Genomic DNA, 16,364 nt, shown 5'->3' on the forward strand with positions numbered 1-16,364 from the left:
TGTAAGATTTTCAGACTCTTCTTGACTCTATCAAGTCAACAAAGTTCTCGAATCCTTTAGTTCCTATCCTGTCAGAAAATTGCTTGATTCAGTGTTTGGCCCATAAGTTGGGTGAGTCTGAGGGACATTGTTTCCAACTGAGTTCTCAGCCTGCTAGACATGATTGACTGTAGTGTCACCATCTAACGGACCAAGAAACAGCAAATACAGTCATCTCTCTCGATTGGCATATTCAGTAGACTTGTTTGAAACCTTTAAGCTGGGTTGTCACTGGTTATAGGCATCGTGTAAATGTTCAAGCTCCCGTTCGAATTGCGAAAAGCAACAGTATTAATCCCATAGAAACTTGAGTTTCTCTGTAAGAAATTTGGATCCTATAGGTATTGTAAGAAGAGCAGTGATCTCATCATTGAAATGCAGGCTGGTTGGGTCAAGAGTTGGTTCACTGGTTCAACCAGCCAGTTTACGATAGGTAGGAGGAAAGTCAGGAAACTAATCTCAGACTGTTCTCTGTCTTTCCTTAAAGTCTTTCTTTCCCGTGAGTTCGGTTTTGTCTTGTTTTCTACTAATGTATTCTTTTCCAACCTAATACCAATTCAAACATATGTATGCATATGACTCGAGAAAACGACCAAACTACAGTTGCCTGTTTTTTTTTTTCTTGTTTTTTTGTCTTCTTCTTTTCTTCCTGATCAAATAGAGAAATTTTTTTTTTGATCGAAATAGGTCAGCCCTTTCATTAAGTTCAGTAAGTAGTACATAAACGAAACACCCCTATGAGGTCGACAGAAAGAATCGTTCCTCAGAACCTCTCGAAATACCTATTCAATAAGAATAAAATCCCAATAAATCCTCAGTACACTCACCTTTTAGGAATTCACGCACTATTATTCTAACAAAAACTTAGAAACCTCGAAGCAGACATAAAATAGGTTCAACTAAGGCACTAGTTTTTGAGACCCAATCAAGAATTAAACAATACTATGGGCCATAGAGACCCAATTGGAAATGGGAGTAGAAAGGGAATAATTACCCTCATTCCCCATTTCAAAGGCAGACCAGGCCCTAAACAATTGTAGGACCCAACCCACCCACCTCCAGCCATGCGTCAGTCCCTCCAACCAGCTCTAGGCCCAGTAGGGCGAGATTGTTATGGGCACCCTAATTATGCCATCACAGCCCAGCAAACCGCCACCGCCGCAGGTTGCAGCCGAACAAGCAGCACCATCACCAGGATCGAAAGGCACCCAGTAGAGCGATGCTAAGCACACTAGAAAAACACTCCTTGTTGCCTGACTTAGGTCCCGTTTGGAATTGTTTCACTTTTAAAAAAATCAGCTTTTGTTTAAAATTTTAGATTTTATTGTGTTTGGTAAATAAATAAAAAGTAACTTTAATTGAAAATTATAGGTCACTGATAACAGATTTCAGATAACATTTGGGCTGTGCTTTTAGTAAGCTGTTGTGAATCAAAACACGCTTTTAGTAAGTGCTTTTAAAAATATTATTTACCAAACACGAAACTATTATAATTCACAGTTAATTATTTTCACAACACAGCAGCAACAGTTTTTTTTTTTAAAAAATCACAGCAATCCTAAACTAACCCTTATTAATAATCAAAAGACACATGAAATTTGGGAAGACCCAAGTAACTACGAAGACCGGATTCAATGCGTACGGTTCACTATTTTGACCGAAACCACCAACCATCAAACCGAATATATTTTGATGTAATTTGGCCTCACCTCGCATGCTCGGTTCTTATGTATTTCGCCGAGAAGTCTAACCGCTGTCCGAACCGAACTAAAACCAACGGTGCTGTTCGGATGTTCACCCCGTAGTAACTACACTTGCTTAGATTCCAAGTCAAGGGGCAGGGGCAGAGTGGTCAGAAACAAAATGTGGAAAAGAAAAAAAAGTGAAACTAGCAGTTATGTGAAAAATGTATGATACTGTCTGTAAAGGGCAAAGTCCCTTTCGTGGAGAGCACGAAGAAAGATGCTGATTGCTACTCATATTCTTTCCATATATGGTCCAAATTTTAATTGAATTAATTAATTGCCAAAAATTAAATTACTTTCTTTGTGAATGTGACGCATCCAAAACTACAGTTTTTTTTTTAGAGGAATTCCATATATATATATGGTCCTAAAACTACAGTTAAATCATGATTCTATGAGAGTGAGTGTTCAGACACATTTACTGACACTCAAATCTTCTTCTGTTTTTTTTTTTTTTAGTTCCACTTTTACCCTTCCTTAATATAGCTGGTTGGTACTACTACTCCTTGCCAGTTTGGTAAACGATGGGGATATGGCGGTAAATGTAAAATAATAAATAAACAAATCGTGAATTATTTTGGTTGACTGAAATTACTTATTTTTAAGCTTAAGCCAATCACAAAGGGGAGGAGAATATTCATGGCCAAAATTTCAAACAAATGGTTGCCAACCATTTGTATTTGCAAAAGGGCATATCATTATCAAAAAGGCGATTTGTGTATATAGTGTGATAGCAAGTGTTTATGTGCTTATTCTCAAAAAAAAAAGAAAAAAATAAAAAAGAAGTGTTTATGTGCTTTCTGAAATATTTTAAAATGTGTGAAATGTAAAATGTAATAGTTGGGATTTGAATGATGTTTATTACAAAGTAGCATCGACTTGTTTTAGAAGGATAAGTTGGATAATTTTAATTAAAAAAGTTGGATGGCATATTGAAAAATAAACAAAAAGTTTGAAGCTCAATGGCAGCGGCGGTGAACAGATTTGGTCATGGAGGTGGACTGGAAGCTAATGTAATTAGAAAAGAAAAACAATAAATATTATAATTTGAAAGATCAAAGGGTGTGTAGTGTTGTTAAATTGACTTTGTTCTATACAGAAAGCAAATTAAAATAACATGCATTTACCTTCAGGAAAAAGATAGTTTCATTCACTCAAGTAAGGGATAGGCTCCATTAAAAAAGAAAAGTTAAATATAAGTTAAATATTTCAGCCAAAGCTTATTCTCAAATTATCTAAATTTTATTAAGTTAAATATAAGTGAAATCGTCACACAACATTAATAAAAAATTTGAAGTTGCTTAGCAAAAGATAACGATGAGGAATTCAAGATCCAAGTGATATGCTCCGAGCCCACATTGAGCTTCTTCCTCCTAAAAATCCAACACCGAGTGAGTGAGGGAGGGAGGGGAGTAACACACCCTCATATATATAGACCAGGCCTTAAAAGTAAGCTCGTCCAATCCATACACAATGAAGCTGATGTTGTTTCTCAACGTGTCTTCCTTCATTGATAAAGAAAGTAGTGTTGAAGTTTCAATGAGAGGGAGTTTAGTCACTTCGAAAGCAAAAACCACATGTTTTGTGAGAACTGAAAATGATGTTAAGTAATGTAATTCTTACGGTCACGAATGTTGGCGTTTATTGCTACATACGATACGAGGTTCTAAATTTGAATCTTTTATACCCTTGTAAAAGTCATGAAAATCAATGGCGGATGGCAAGTGCTTGGGCCCATCACTACGTGGGTTTGAGCTTCATGCAAGGCTCGGGCAAATGAGCAACACCGTAGTGTCATGTAAGGGTGAAGTATATAAAGGAATGGACGGCGAGCCAGAGGACAAGTAATCCTGCTCATTTTATCAGAACCAAATTTCTCTGATTTCTTTTTCATAAATTTGGATTGGGCATATTTCACACTGGACTTTTCTATAAAATTTCAAATCAAATTCAAGAAAGAAAAAAAGAAATTAAAAAAAAAAAAAAAGAGGGTGAAATCTTCATCTTCCCATTTACAGAGTGCCTATATATTCCTCTCAGACCTCCCCAATTACCTTCTCTTTCTCTCTCTACTTGTGTTTCTCTCTCTAGAAATACACATTCTTTGTTTTTCAATCCCTCACTCATCTGTTAGGTAACTGAATTTGCATTTGGTAATCAAATTTACACCATTGAAACAACCAATACAAAGTTTTGGAGGGGGGCATATATGGAGAGGAGGTTGAACATGCCCTCTGTTCTTATTATTACAGTGCCTCCTCTCAGATCTTAATTTTCTTCAAGGTTTGGCATCTGGGTTTTCGTCAATCGGTGCGTCTGGTGGGAATCTGATTTGGGTTTTTGAGTTTTTTTTTTTTTTTTTTTTTTTTTTTTTTTTTTTTTCTTTTCTTTGTGTTGGGTGTGGATTTGGATCCTGTGAGTTTTTCTGATTGGAAAACTTTCTGGATTTTTGATAGGTGTGCTGAATTGTGCGTCCAGTGTTTGATCGGTGAAGGATCGGATATCGCTAAATTGAATCCAGGATTACTTGTTTGAATCTGTGTGTTTGTTTGAAACATTTTAGCAAAAGGTACTGTTCTTTCTAGTTTGCTGATTTATGTAATTGCCTGCATTTGGTTTTGATTAGGTGGATGTTTGATTGTGGATCAAAATACAGGTTTTGTTTCAGCTGAGGGTGTTGTTTTGAGATTTGATTGGGAATTGTTTTAGTTTACTGTTTCGTGAGGAATTGTTTTGGATCCATGAATAAGACCCCATCTTTTCTGAATTGGGTTTGAGATTTTGATAAAGATTGGTTCTTTGTTTGAGTCAAGAGTGATTTGCATTTGCAAATTTTCTAAGATTGAATTCATGTTACTTCCAGGAAAAATGCAATCCGATAGTGGCAAGTTATTCATTGGTGGCATATCTTGGGACACAAATGAAGAGCGTCTCAAGGAGTATTTCAGTGCTTTTGGGGAAGTGGTAGAAGCAGTGATCATGAAGGATCGGACCACAGGACGTGCTCGTGGATTTGGTTTTGTAGTTTTTGCAGACCCAGCAGTAGCAGACACTGTCATAATGGAAAAGCACAACATTGATGGAAGAATGGTAATCAAAATACTTTGTTTTCAATGAATGTGTGAAATATTTTTAAGCCATAGCCGGGCATCATTAAGCTTTTCTGTTTAACTCGCATGAAATATAAAGTGAAATTCAATTTCTTATAGGAGTCACGGGTATGAAATTGTAATTGCAGGAAGTCTTTTACTGTGTGGTTCTGTATTGAAGTAAATTTCAAATCAAGCAAAAGTAAATCATGCTTCTCATACTCTTATATTTTTCAAGATCAGTTTTGTGCAGTAACTTATCCTTCTAAGTTGATCATTAATATGTGGATCTGTTATAGTTTGATTCTGTCTTTATGACTGCGTTCTCTATTCTCAGGTGGAGGCAAAAAAGGCTGTTCCCAGGGATGACCAGAACACTTTGAGTAGAAACAGTGGCAGCATCCATGGTTCTCCAGGTCCAGGACGCACAAGAAAAATATTTGTTGGAGGTTTAGCGTCTACTGTTACAGAGGGTGACTTCAAGAAGTACTTTGAACAGTTTGGGACAATTACAGATGTTGTTGTGATGTATGATCACAACACCCAGAGGCCGAGAGGCTTTGGATTCATCACTTATGATTCAGAGGAAGCAGTGGACAAGGTTTTGCTAAAGACATTTCATGAACTGAATGGGAAGATGGTTGAGGTCAAGCGTGCAGTTCCAAAAGAGTTATCACCTGGTCCCAGTCGCAGCCCTCTTGGTGGATACAATTATGGTCTGAGTAGGGTCAATAACTTCCTTACTGGCTATACTCAGGGGTATAATCCAAGTACGGTTGGAGGTTATGGACTTGGTAGGTTCAGTCCAGTTGCTGGTGGTCGAAGTGGATTTCCTCCATTTGGTTCTGGTTATGGAATGGGAATGAACTTTGAGCCAGGGTTGAGCCCAAGTTTTGGAGGAAATGCAAATTTTAATAATAATGTGAGCTATGGACGGGGATTGAGCCCTTATTATATCAATAATTCAAATAGGTTTAGCAATCCCATTGGATATGATGGTAATAATGGAGGAAGCTCATCCTTTTTTAGCTCAGTGACTCGGAATTTGTGGGGTAATGGGGGTCTTAATACAAATTCTGCAAATTCCAGTGCTTACATGGGTTCAGGAAGTGGTAGCATTGGAGGAAGTACATTTGGCAATGCTGGAGTTAATTGGCGTTCTTCAGCAATTTCACCTCAAGGTGGAGGAAATAATGTCTCTAACAATAGTGGGACACTTGGCTATGGAGCTGGTGATAACAGTTATGGCTTGGGAACCGGAGGGTATGGAAGAAACAGTGGTGCAACTGTGGGCCCTACATCTTCTTTTGCTGCATCAAATGGTGGTTTTGAGGGCTCCTTTACTGACTTCTACAGTAGTGGTTCAGTGTACGGAGATCCTACTTGGAGATCATCAAATTCCGAGCGAGATGGGTCTGGCCCCTTTGGGTATGGGCTTGGCAGTGCAGCTTCTGATGTTTCAGCTAAAAGTTCTCCTGGTTATGTTGGTGGTTATAGTGTTAATAAGAGACAGCCGAATACAGGTAAGAGCCACTTTGTTAATATTTAGTGAAACTACTGTTTCCTATTTTGAGTTATTCTTTTTTTGTTTTTTTTTTGAAATGTAGGGTACTTCGTTTAAATAATTTGGGACGGAATAATGGATGTCTATAAACAACGTCCTCCTTCTGAGATACATGGTTTAAAGTTTTGCATTTGATATTGGTAAAACTTTGTGTCACCCTTTTCTTGAACTAGCTTGATTTTGCTGTCTCTTCAATGCATCCACATGCCTGAACTAATTTTTAACATTGCTTCGTAGAAATACTTCATGAAATCTGTTTTCCGGGTTAGGGGTCTTTGTATTACAGAATTAACTGTAGCTATATAAGAAAAATAGGTAATGCTATCGTTAAGCTCTGCAGTCTGTTGCATAGTTCAATTAACTTGAATTGGGTGATTGGGGTATAGTTAGTGGCTACATAGATTTAGTCAAGCACAATTGTGTTTCTGTGAAGATTGTCTTCATCTCAATTCATGAAGCTGAACTCATGAAATCCTTTATCCCATCGATTAAATTGACTACAACACATCATCTCCTTCCTTAAAAGGAAGTTATGTTTACACATTAGTTGGAATTTGATTGTTACATGGCTACCTGGATTCTTCTATACTTTGTGCTTCCTTCTCTACTTTGTATTCTCGTTATTCTTTATTATTAAATGGATGAAAAAAAACCAAAAGATGGTTGCTTTTAACTTTCAAGATATTATATGAAGACACATTAGTTGGAATTTGATTGTTACATGGCTACCTGGATTCTTCTATACTTTGTGCTTCCTTCTCTACTTTGTATTCTCGTTATTCTTTATTATTAAATGGATGAAAAAAAACCAAAAGATGGTTGCTTTTAACTTTCAAGATATTATATGAAGACACTTTCAATGTTGTAATGTTGGTTAAATCTTTTAGTTGGCTTTGTTGGTATTGCTGGAAGTTTGTGATAGCCTGTGACCTTCTTGGATACTTAACTAGTCATGCCTAGTAACATCTTGGTAATCTAGAGGGCGATGCCCGAATGGGAATCAATTGTGCAGGGACGTAGAGAAAATTGTTCATATTTACATTGTATATGGTATTGATAGGATATAATCGGGTCTTCTGACAAAAGAGGAACTAAAAAAAGAGCTTTATGGGATCTCTCCTTTCTTGTGTAGGTGATGTCAAATAATCTTCTGCTCCTTGATTGGTAATTTGGTATTCCCTTGGATTGAGATTGCTTTCTTGAAATGTTGTCTCAGCAGATGTTCGAGTTCTCTCAGGTTTATGACTCTTGTAGATTTTGAACTTCTCCCTCTCTGTCTCTTTCTCTCTGCCTCTGTGTGTGCGCATCTGCGCACGGGTGTATGTGTCTTGTTTCATAAAACTGTGGTTTCGGTCTTATGTTGGCCCATGTCATAACATTTTTATTTGTGCTTTCAAGTTGTAGTATAAAATTTGGAAGGAAACGTAAGAGAAGAGGGAGAAAAGAGACCGTCTTCTCTTTCCTCTGTGTCTTTTGAACTAAAAAGAATCTAAAAAACAAAACCAGAATGTTGTATCACTGGTCCTTAATGGTTGACATATCAAGATATCCCTCTTATTGTAAGGAGCTCTTGACATTACCCTTGCAGAATTCTAATCATTGCTTTCATAGTAAAATGTAGCTTTTTTCCTTCTCCGCTTCAGATATCTTTATCAGGGAAAAGTGGCTTTGATGTTCATAAATGCACAACAAAAGGAAAAAAGAAGAAGTTCAGCTTATGTTTATAAGTTTGAAGTATAATCAACTGTAAAGCAATAAAGTATAATCAACTGTTGCGTTGAAGTTGACTGTAGTGTTTAATGTGATGCTCTGAGATATACCTCTGTTTTTTTGTTTTTTGATTTTCTTTTCTTTTCCATGTCTTGTCAATTGGTTTAGAAATGTAGAAATTTAAAGAAGTCCGAGAGGAAGACTTTTGGTCTTCAGACAGTTTCTGCTTGGCCTATGGTTAATATGTGCTTGGCCTATGCTTCACCTGCATGATATCTCGTGTCTGGTTGTGTTTCTCTCATATTGACAGTATCTTGTATGCATGTCCTACCAAATTGCATCTGTTTCCTCGGTTTGACCTTTCCATGAACTCTTTATACTTTATAGGACCTTAGTCTGATAATCTAAGTAACACAAATCACCTATCTTGGGCCAGAGGTGGAGAGAGAAGATATAGTGGCTAAATAGTATGGGGAATGGGGATACATATTTAGCTATTCAAGTTCAGCGATTAAGGAGAGTGTATGAAAGGAGAAGTAATAAATGAACTAGAGGGACAGAGAATTCAGTCATTCATTTAAATCTTATGTTCATGATGCTTACAATATCTTCAAATCTGAGGTCTGACTTGTTATACATCATTTCCATATTGAACAAATGTCATATTATACTGTACTGGCTGCATATTGCTTGTTTAATACAATGTTGAAAGAGAAAGTATGGTGTTGTTAGTATTGGCTCTCAGATGAGATAGTCGATCTAGTTTTAGTGATATTTTGTGTTATTTAGGATTTACCTGGAATGTTTGAAAGAATTCTAAATTATAAGGATATAGCCCAGCATATGGCTGATGGCTACTGGCGACATAACTTTTGGTGTCAGAAAAATATTTATATTTCATGGCATAAACTTTAAGGGAAGTTATTGTTGTAGATTTGATCCTAAGGAAGCTGCTGGTAATTCTAGACAGCTCTATGCTGTATTGTACTCAGAAAGATTATAAGTGGGAACTGGATTCCAATTGATGTAGATATGTGTGCTCCTCGCTTGATTAGTTATGATATAATAATGCTTTTGTCTTTTTGCCATTGTATATATATGCTAATACTTAACAGCTGTTTTTTTACTTTCCAGGAATTGCTGCCTAGGATCATTTCTGATATCACGTCATAGTAGGTGAAGATAATCCGGTGAAGCAGGTGAATTGTGAATTTTGCAAGCCTACCTCATTCATATATCTCAGTAAAAGAAATTTGGTTAGTAAGAGCTAACTGGGAGTGCCTGTTTTGAAGGATTAAAGTTAGAGATAGAAGTTAAAATGGATTTTGTGTTAATGCTTTTGTTTTGAGTTACCCTTTTAGGCTTTTTTGTTTTGATCTTTGAGTGAGATGTAAAATCAGATTGCGGGATATAGTCAGAAGTGTATCATGCATCTCCGGTGAGGCGGCGATACCAAAAAGAAAAAAAAAAACAAAAAAACAAAAAGTTATAGACTGATATATATTTTCTTTCTTCTACTTTAGAATTTCATCTGTAACATCTCTGGCAAAGTCGTGGGTTCTGGTCAGGGAATGGTTTTTTCTTATTCTTTCATCCCATCATTTGGTTTGTTTTTTCTCTTCTTTTTGTACGTGAGATTACAGTTTATTTACTAGTGTGAAACATTTAAGGGTTACCCATCTAGGGACCCCATGAATAAGTTTTCGCATATTCCGATTCTTAGTCGTCGAGGTCTTTTCTGATTAAAGAGGAGAAACAATCTTCGAGAGTTTTGTTGGCCAAAAGGTCTGAGAATCTGAATTTTGAATGCTTAAGTTAGTCTTTCGGAGGTCCAAGAGAACCTAAAATCTGGTTTAATTTTCTGTGAAGGTTTTTCAGGCCTAAAGAAACAAATAAGATCGAATAAAGAAACAATACCCTCTGTGAGAATCTGTCCAAGAAGTTTTCCTTTTGATGCCTAATAGTCTTGGAAGTCACACAAAAAAAGTTGTGTAAATGATCATACGAAGATAGGGGCAAAGAATGAACCCAAGACAAATCAAAAGAACACAAATGACGCAGAGAGAAACGATGTGATATATAACAAAAACTTCATACTTTCAACTTCTAATTAGGGCCGGCAATTCTGACACAACTCGATAACATGACTCGAAATCTGCATGTTTAAAAAGCGAGTCAGTTGCGGGTGATTCCTCTTCATGGGAGAAATGGTTCATGAAGAAATGGTTACCTCATCGGAAAGAAAAGGGAGAATTGGTTAAAAAAAAGTGTATCGTGGTTATATGCTTACAAGATCTCAAATGCGCCCATAAGTCATGGGTGCAAAACTATAGCTAGGTATAATTTTTTGGCTCTGCGGCTAAGTGCACTCAAAATAAAGCTCATTACATTATAAGAAAATGAGTTTGATTTTAGGTGGCGTAGGTGAATCAGAACAAAAGGAGCTGTGAGAGCTTTGGGTAACAACAAAGACACAAGTGCACTTCTGTAAGAACGATAAAGAATATAAGCTTATATCTAGGCTCCATCTTCCATTTCATTTACAGTGATTCTTTACATACTCTTGAGATAAAAAAAAAATTTGCATAATCACTGGTTTCTAGGACCCCAAAAGGAAAATTAATATAAAAAAACCCCCTCAAATTTAAGAAGATAATCAACATGGAATCTCACAATTCTCTCTAAAGCTCACGATTGACGAAAATTCTTTAATATCCTTGGGTTCAAGAATAGAAATCTCTTTCATAAGTTCAACTTTGTCTGCTTCAAACTGCTGATCCTCTGCAGCGAAGTACATATGGTCAGATTTTAAAAAGTGAGTTCAGATGATAAAGATGGACTAAAGTTGATTTGGAGACGAAGAATTCGTACCTTTTTCAATGGTGAAGTTGCCAAAGAAACGGAGAAGCTTGCTCCTATTTGTTACTAGTACATTAACAATCTGAGGAGGCTTATTTTCATTTGCAACAAATAGCTGTGAATAACCAAAACAAGAAGTCAGACTTGTGATGTATAATGCTTCATTTTACGATACTAAAAGTTTGGTATATTCTGGACAAACCTTGAAGACATGAAAGGTCTCCAATTGGATTGTCTTGTTTGGATCCTGCAAACATTTAGTATGCACAAAAAAGAGAGAGGGAATTAAACATCTGCATGTGTTAGAATGCATGCACATCTGTGTCTGTGAGAGCAAGTCTATACCCTGAGAAGGTTCATTAGGATTCTCATGTTATCCAAAGAGCACACGTAACGAACCATCACAGCAGAGTTTGAGCGATCAAGTAACATATTTCCTAACAGCTGAAACAAAGTTCAAAGATGTACCCATCAGTGTAACAGAACAACTATTCCTGTTCTTTTAGCAAAATAAATCTCAGCAATGAATATATTACAGAATTTTGACATAAACAAGACTCTCGGGGGCACAAAAACTATGTATACTTACCTTGATAGCCTGCCGTTTGGTGATGTAATTCTGAGACTCCAGCAACTGCGAATTATATTCTTGGAAAAACTACAACCAGCCAACAGTGGGAAACAATTCAGATATTGACAATGATCATTCTATTTTTACAAAATGCAAAAAGAAAAAGTCTAAAATCATTCTTATCAGAGGGTTTCAATCATCACATTTAGACACCTTGACGGCCTAAATATCTAAAATCATCTTTATCCATAGCCTGGAGTACTATGTTATAGAGTAAAAGTCACCACAACCAGAAGAGCTCATGTAGATTCCGAATCTTACCCAGTCATAATTATTAGACAAAAATTGTGCAACTGTTGACTTATGCCTGGTCATAAGCTCCTGTGCGAGTATGTCAATGACAGTAAAATTAGTACAAAAATATAGTGGATTTTGTTAGTTTTTACAATCTGGAATAATGATCAAACCATACTCAACCTTGAAAGTGGCTGCAGCATCCGATGCTATTTCAAAATTTGGAAGTTGTATATAATCAAAGAACTTCTTCATGTGGTCTGATTCCAGGACGTACCTGAGAAGTAAACCAGTTGAAGATAATATGGCCTATAATAACCAACTCATGACGAACGGAACCTCTGACTCCTCCAGAATACAAAAGCGCAAACTTGACTCATCTACAGATGTACATATTGAAGGCTTTACCTCGCAACAACCTGATGACGAATGCATTCCCTTAAAATTGCACCATAAGATAGAGCAATATCACCGTCTCCATAACTGAACCAAACAAGCCAACTAATTTGGTACCACTAGCCAAGTAGCCATTCACATTTATAACTATGTCAACAGTACTAATAAATAGATCTTACCCAGGTATCAGAATATCTATAAGATCAATATTCTTTTCCAAGTACTCAGAAGCAATCAATCGCGATTGAACCTGTTGCCTTTGCAAATTTGCGACAATATGTGTCGCGTTTTTACGAGTCTGCAGCAATACAGTTTAAATTAAAGAAGTTAACACAAATCTAGTAACGCAAATTATCAAACCACACAACTATATATGTACACAAATTAATATACAATAGCAGCAAGACAACAAGCAAATGTTCCATTTAAGAAGATGCATAGCGACTAATGATATGCTTATTGCTTACCCCAAGGTTGAGCTTCGAAAGGCTAGCAATGAGAAGGCGGAACGTATCATCTTTGAAAAATTCCTGGGTAAGCTGTGCACAAGTGTCTTTATTCGGCTCTGATTCACCATCGCCATACAGAAGTGTTCTTATCTCCAACATTGATTTTGTTAATTCTTCCGTCTATAACCATATTCAAAGTAAAATAGTTACATCATAATCCATATATCTATGTAAAAATCTATATCATGATACTGATTCATGTAGGATATATATATATCTGCAATGTCATAAGCAATGACAGCTACAGAATTTCATTTCCAAATAAACCTCATTTACTCAAAAAAAAACTCATCAAATTTCAGAACAGAAACTAATCCACACCTCCCAAATTTCAAAATCTCATGAAACTCTATATCAAATCCATCATTGCCTAAAATTAATTCCACATCCTACTCTTCAATTTTTCAACCGCCAATAAAACCAAGCAAACAATAAGAAATTAAAGTGAATAAATGATGGTGACAATGAACACTCGCCTTGTCTTTGCGTTTCTGCTCGCGGACTTCCATGTTGCCATTGAAGAAGATGAGAAGGTCGCGCGTGTGCTTGACGAGCTCCAAAGGCTTGCGTGCCTTGGATTTCTTGAGAAGACCCTTCATCTTCAATTTCACTATCAAAAGAGACCCTTCATCTTTGCTGCGTTTCTTACTTCGCATCTGGGGACGGAACCTCAATTTAGGGTTTAGGAGAAGAGATGGGAACAACATGGGATTGAGGTAGAGCTTCAGAATCCATAACGGTTTTTTCGGGATGACGAAGAGTTGTTAGTTACAAATATAGCAACCGCCTAAAAAGGACTTTCCCGCTTAAACGCGTGTGTTCCACTTGCCAATCGAATTCATACAAGTGGAATATTTAAAAGATTTGTGGGGCCCAATTATTTAAGGCAATTCTGCAGAGAAAAGTACAAATAGATTTTACAGCTTTTTAGGACCTGAAAATAGTAAATACAAGGTAGCAACCTAGCAGTAAAATTACAAGATCGGTATCGGAAGGATGAGAAGAGCAAAAATAGTGAGCATATATTATTTTGGACAATAATCAAGTAATTAGATTAACAAAGCAGAGTTTTGAACCATATATGAGTAAGAACATTTTAGTTTTGTTCCACTCATTTTAACCCATTTTAAGATGTTTTGATGAGTAAATTTTTTAGTTTTATTTACTTGTGTTTTGAAACTATATAGTTTGGATTATTAAAATGTATATCCATAAAATTATGATCACCACCAGTTTAATATTGTAACAAATTATCAACAACGTACTGCATTCAGAGAAACACTTTAAGTATTTGAGTTAGTTAAAAGGTTGAAGTCTTTGAGCGATGCCTTGGGTTGCAAGGACTTTTGAGTGGCTTTGATTGCTTCGGTTCTTGCATGGGTTCATCGGAACTGACGGTACATACTTGATGTACTATGATCTATTTTTCGTTTTTGGTCTATACTTGACTTGTTTGTGTCAAGGAGTCCTCTATCTAAGGGAGAGGTGATTTCATTTGATCCTATCGATGGCAACAGTAGTGGGCGGGCAGGCGGCAATGGTGTGGTGGTCCAGGCCGCCGGATCCTTCTTGTGGCCGATGGTGCCTCCAACCAAGCTTGGGTCTGGTGAGTTAGTCTACTCTTCTTAGACCTCATTTAGTTCACGGAAATGAAAGTAATTCATTTGTCTTTCTCATAGGAAGAGAAATGAAATTTTCAAAGAACTTTCCATTCCAATATTTGGTAATATAAGGAAAGTTATCCGAAAAGTTGTTAAAAAGTTTGTAAGTAATGCAATAAAATAATATGTTGTGAGTAATAAATGCAAGGAAAGAATGGGGTAAAGTGATTCTTTTGGAGTATGGAAGGAACAATTTTCCCCCATATTTTCCTTTGCTTCTAAAAAGTTAACAGGACCCAAACCGAATTTCACCTTGAAATCCGGAATGACCCTACGGGGCCCACCTTCGAAGAAATTTCACCAAAAATTTGGCGGAACTTCCCCTGAAAGTGGGCTACCCAAAACCTGTAAAATCATTCTAGCACTCCTCAATAAACTTATCCATCCTCAACTCTTGGAGCCTACCTGCTCCTCATAATTCATACCCAACTCTCCAACAGGAAACATAAAACAAATCTGAAACTCAAATCTTGAATATCAAATTATCTTTCTATTAACACAACTGAAAGATGGTCATCAGAGCAATATAGACAAATGAACTGAAATAGAGTACAAGTAGGTTAACATATAACCTACAAAGAAGATGGAAGCGGTGGTCACTATGCCTAGACTCCTATGCAAGCTCGACCTCAACTACTTTGCAGACTAGGCACGAGAAACCGAAAAGCCCAGGGAAAAGCATTTGAAAACCGTTAGAGTGAGTAGACGAAAATAAGTAATTGTAAATAAGGTAAAACAATTATTCAATGCTTTCCCAATTTGATTTCTCTTAAAAACCACGCATCCAGTAAAATCTCATGAAAATACTCTTATCTAGTATCTGATACTGAAATCTCGAAATCATACTGTAAATCATCTCAAAACTCTTGTAAATCTCATCTCAAAACTCTTGTTAAAATACTCATATAACCAAGTATCTCAAAATTCTTTCATAAATCTCGGAAATCTCATAAAATACTCATCTTGTAAAACGGGCGATGACTAGAGGGAACTACTGACTAATCATCTCATGCCACTTGGAGGTAACTGCCGACCAGGGAGGCATCGGAGGGTAATGCCGATTGGAAGAGGAAGTGATGGTTAGAGGGTACTCCCGACTAACCATAGATAGTTAGAGGGTACTGCCGACTAACTATCTCATGCCACCTAGGGGGTACTGCCGACCAGGTAATGCATGCATGCGCTATCATATTAACCTCCTCGAATAAACTGAACTCAAACTCAATCTTTTTAAATCATAATATATAAATCTCAAATTTACTGAGAGAAATCCTCAAAAATTCAATAATTCTCATAGTGAAATCAACTCCATAACTCAATATAAATTCAAAACCGACACTAATATTCGAAAGAGAAATCATTAATAAACTTCATCCACTTCGTAAAATATCAATAAGTCGTCAAAAGTATAAATCAAGGAATCTCGATAAATCAAAGCTCATAATACTAAATCTCTTAATAAATCATAAAATCTCATAATAAATAAATAATCAAAAGTAGTACTGCCTGCATAATTTATTTTAAAATCAAATGTCCACTCACAGATTTGCGACTACAACTGCTGTCCAACGATTTCCTCCTTGAACTCGGTCTACACGTCGTCCTTACAAAATGATATTATAAATAACTGTTTCTTGATAATCGGAATTAAATTGACGATAATAAAATTGAAACCCTAAAACGGATAATTCATCGGAAGCTCGAAATCATGTCGGAACAAGCTCAAACTTCATATGTTACAATGAATCAATAATTATAACAACATATCAGATAATGGAATCGATCCAACGGTCATATCTTTTCAACTTGAAACCTGAATTTACGAAACTTCGGAAATTCCCAACAATCCCAAGGTTCGTCGTATAGCTACCAAACTATACCCACATGTTCGTAACGATGAGCTCAACCAAACAGACCAAAGTAGGAC

At 36.5% G+C, this 16,364-nt stretch overlaps 2 protein-coding genes across 7 annotated transcripts; one reads left to right on the forward strand and one right to left on the reverse strand.

The window, feature by feature from the left end:
* The first annotated feature begins 3,761 nt into the window (after positions 1 to 3,761).
* Positions 3,762 to 9,846, forward strand: LOC133725911 (heterogeneous nuclear ribonucleoprotein 1-like). Of its 6 annotated transcripts, none has more exons than XM_062153320.1 (5): positions 3,762 to 4,103; positions 4,241 to 4,353; positions 4,648 to 4,874; positions 5,211 to 6,396; positions 9,282 to 9,846. In XM_062153320.1, exons 3-5 carry the CDS (start codon positions 4,653 to 4,655, stop codon positions 9,293 to 9,295), a joined length of 1,422 nt encoding a protein of 473 aa, XP_062009304.1. In that variant the 5' UTR covers positions 3,762 to 4,103; positions 4,241 to 4,353; positions 4,648 to 4,652; the 3' UTR covers positions 9,296 to 9,846. The 6 variants fall into 6 exon arrangements, 3 of the variants coding, with proteins under 3 accessions (XP_062009304.1, XP_062009303.1, XP_062009302.1); XM_062153319.1 differs by having other exon boundaries at positions 3,762 to 4,094; XR_009854591.1 differs by lacking the exons at positions 3,762 to 4,103; positions 4,241 to 4,353 and adding an exon at positions 6,481 to 6,577 and having other exon boundaries at positions 4,635 to 4,874.
* A 792-nt stretch (positions 9,847 to 10,638) lies between these two features.
* Positions 10,639 to 13,504, reverse strand: LOC133725912 (putative MO25-like protein At5g47540). The gene is made up of 11 exons (XM_062153321.1): positions 13,253 to 13,504; positions 12,735 to 12,896; positions 12,447 to 12,565; positions 12,280 to 12,354; positions 12,055 to 12,148; positions 11,899 to 11,958; positions 11,596 to 11,664; positions 11,352 to 11,450; positions 11,209 to 11,253; positions 11,019 to 11,121; positions 10,639 to 10,928 (listed from the first exon to the last, which is right to left on the reverse strand). The coding sequence occupies exons 1-11, from the start codon at positions 13,481 to 13,483 to the stop codon at positions 10,804 to 10,806; spliced, it is 1,182 nt and encodes a 393-aa protein (XP_062009305.1). The 5' UTR covers positions 13,484 to 13,504; the 3' UTR covers positions 10,639 to 10,803.
* Between the last annotated feature and the right edge of the window lie 2,860 nt (positions 13,505 to 16,364).

Source organism: Rosa rugosa, chromosome 1, assembly GCF_958449725.1.
Source record: "Rosa rugosa chromosome 1, drRosRugo1.1, whole genome shotgun sequence".
Classification (NCBI taxonomy): Eukaryota; Viridiplantae; Streptophyta; class Magnoliopsida; order Rosales; family Rosaceae; genus Rosa; species Rosa rugosa.

What these genes read in the sequence shown, in the direction of transcription:
- LOC133725911 (XM_062153318.1), top strand. Translation starts at nt 4,635, where the DNA reads ATGTTACTTCCAGGAAAAATGCAATCCGATAGTGGCAAGTTATTCATT. An exon ending in ACAACATTGATGGAAGAATG is followed by an intron (nt 4,875 to 5,210) that starts GTAATCAAAATA and finishes CTCTATTCTCAG; the next exon opens with GTGGAGGCAAAAAAGGCTGT.
- LOC133725912 (XM_062153321.1), bottom strand. Translation starts at nt 13,483, where the DNA reads ATGTTGTTCCCATCTCTTCTCCTAAACCCTAAATTGAGGTTCCGTCCC. An exon ending in CGTCATCAGGTTGTTGCGAG is followed by an intron (nt 12,149 to 12,279) that starts GTAAAGCCTTCA and finishes TTTACTTCTCAG; the next exon opens with GTACGTCCTGGAATCAGACC. An exon ending in TCCTAATGAACCTTCTCAGG is followed by an intron (nt 11,254 to 11,351) that starts GTATAGACTTGC and finishes AAATGTTTGCAG; the next exon opens with GATCCAAACAAGACAATCCA.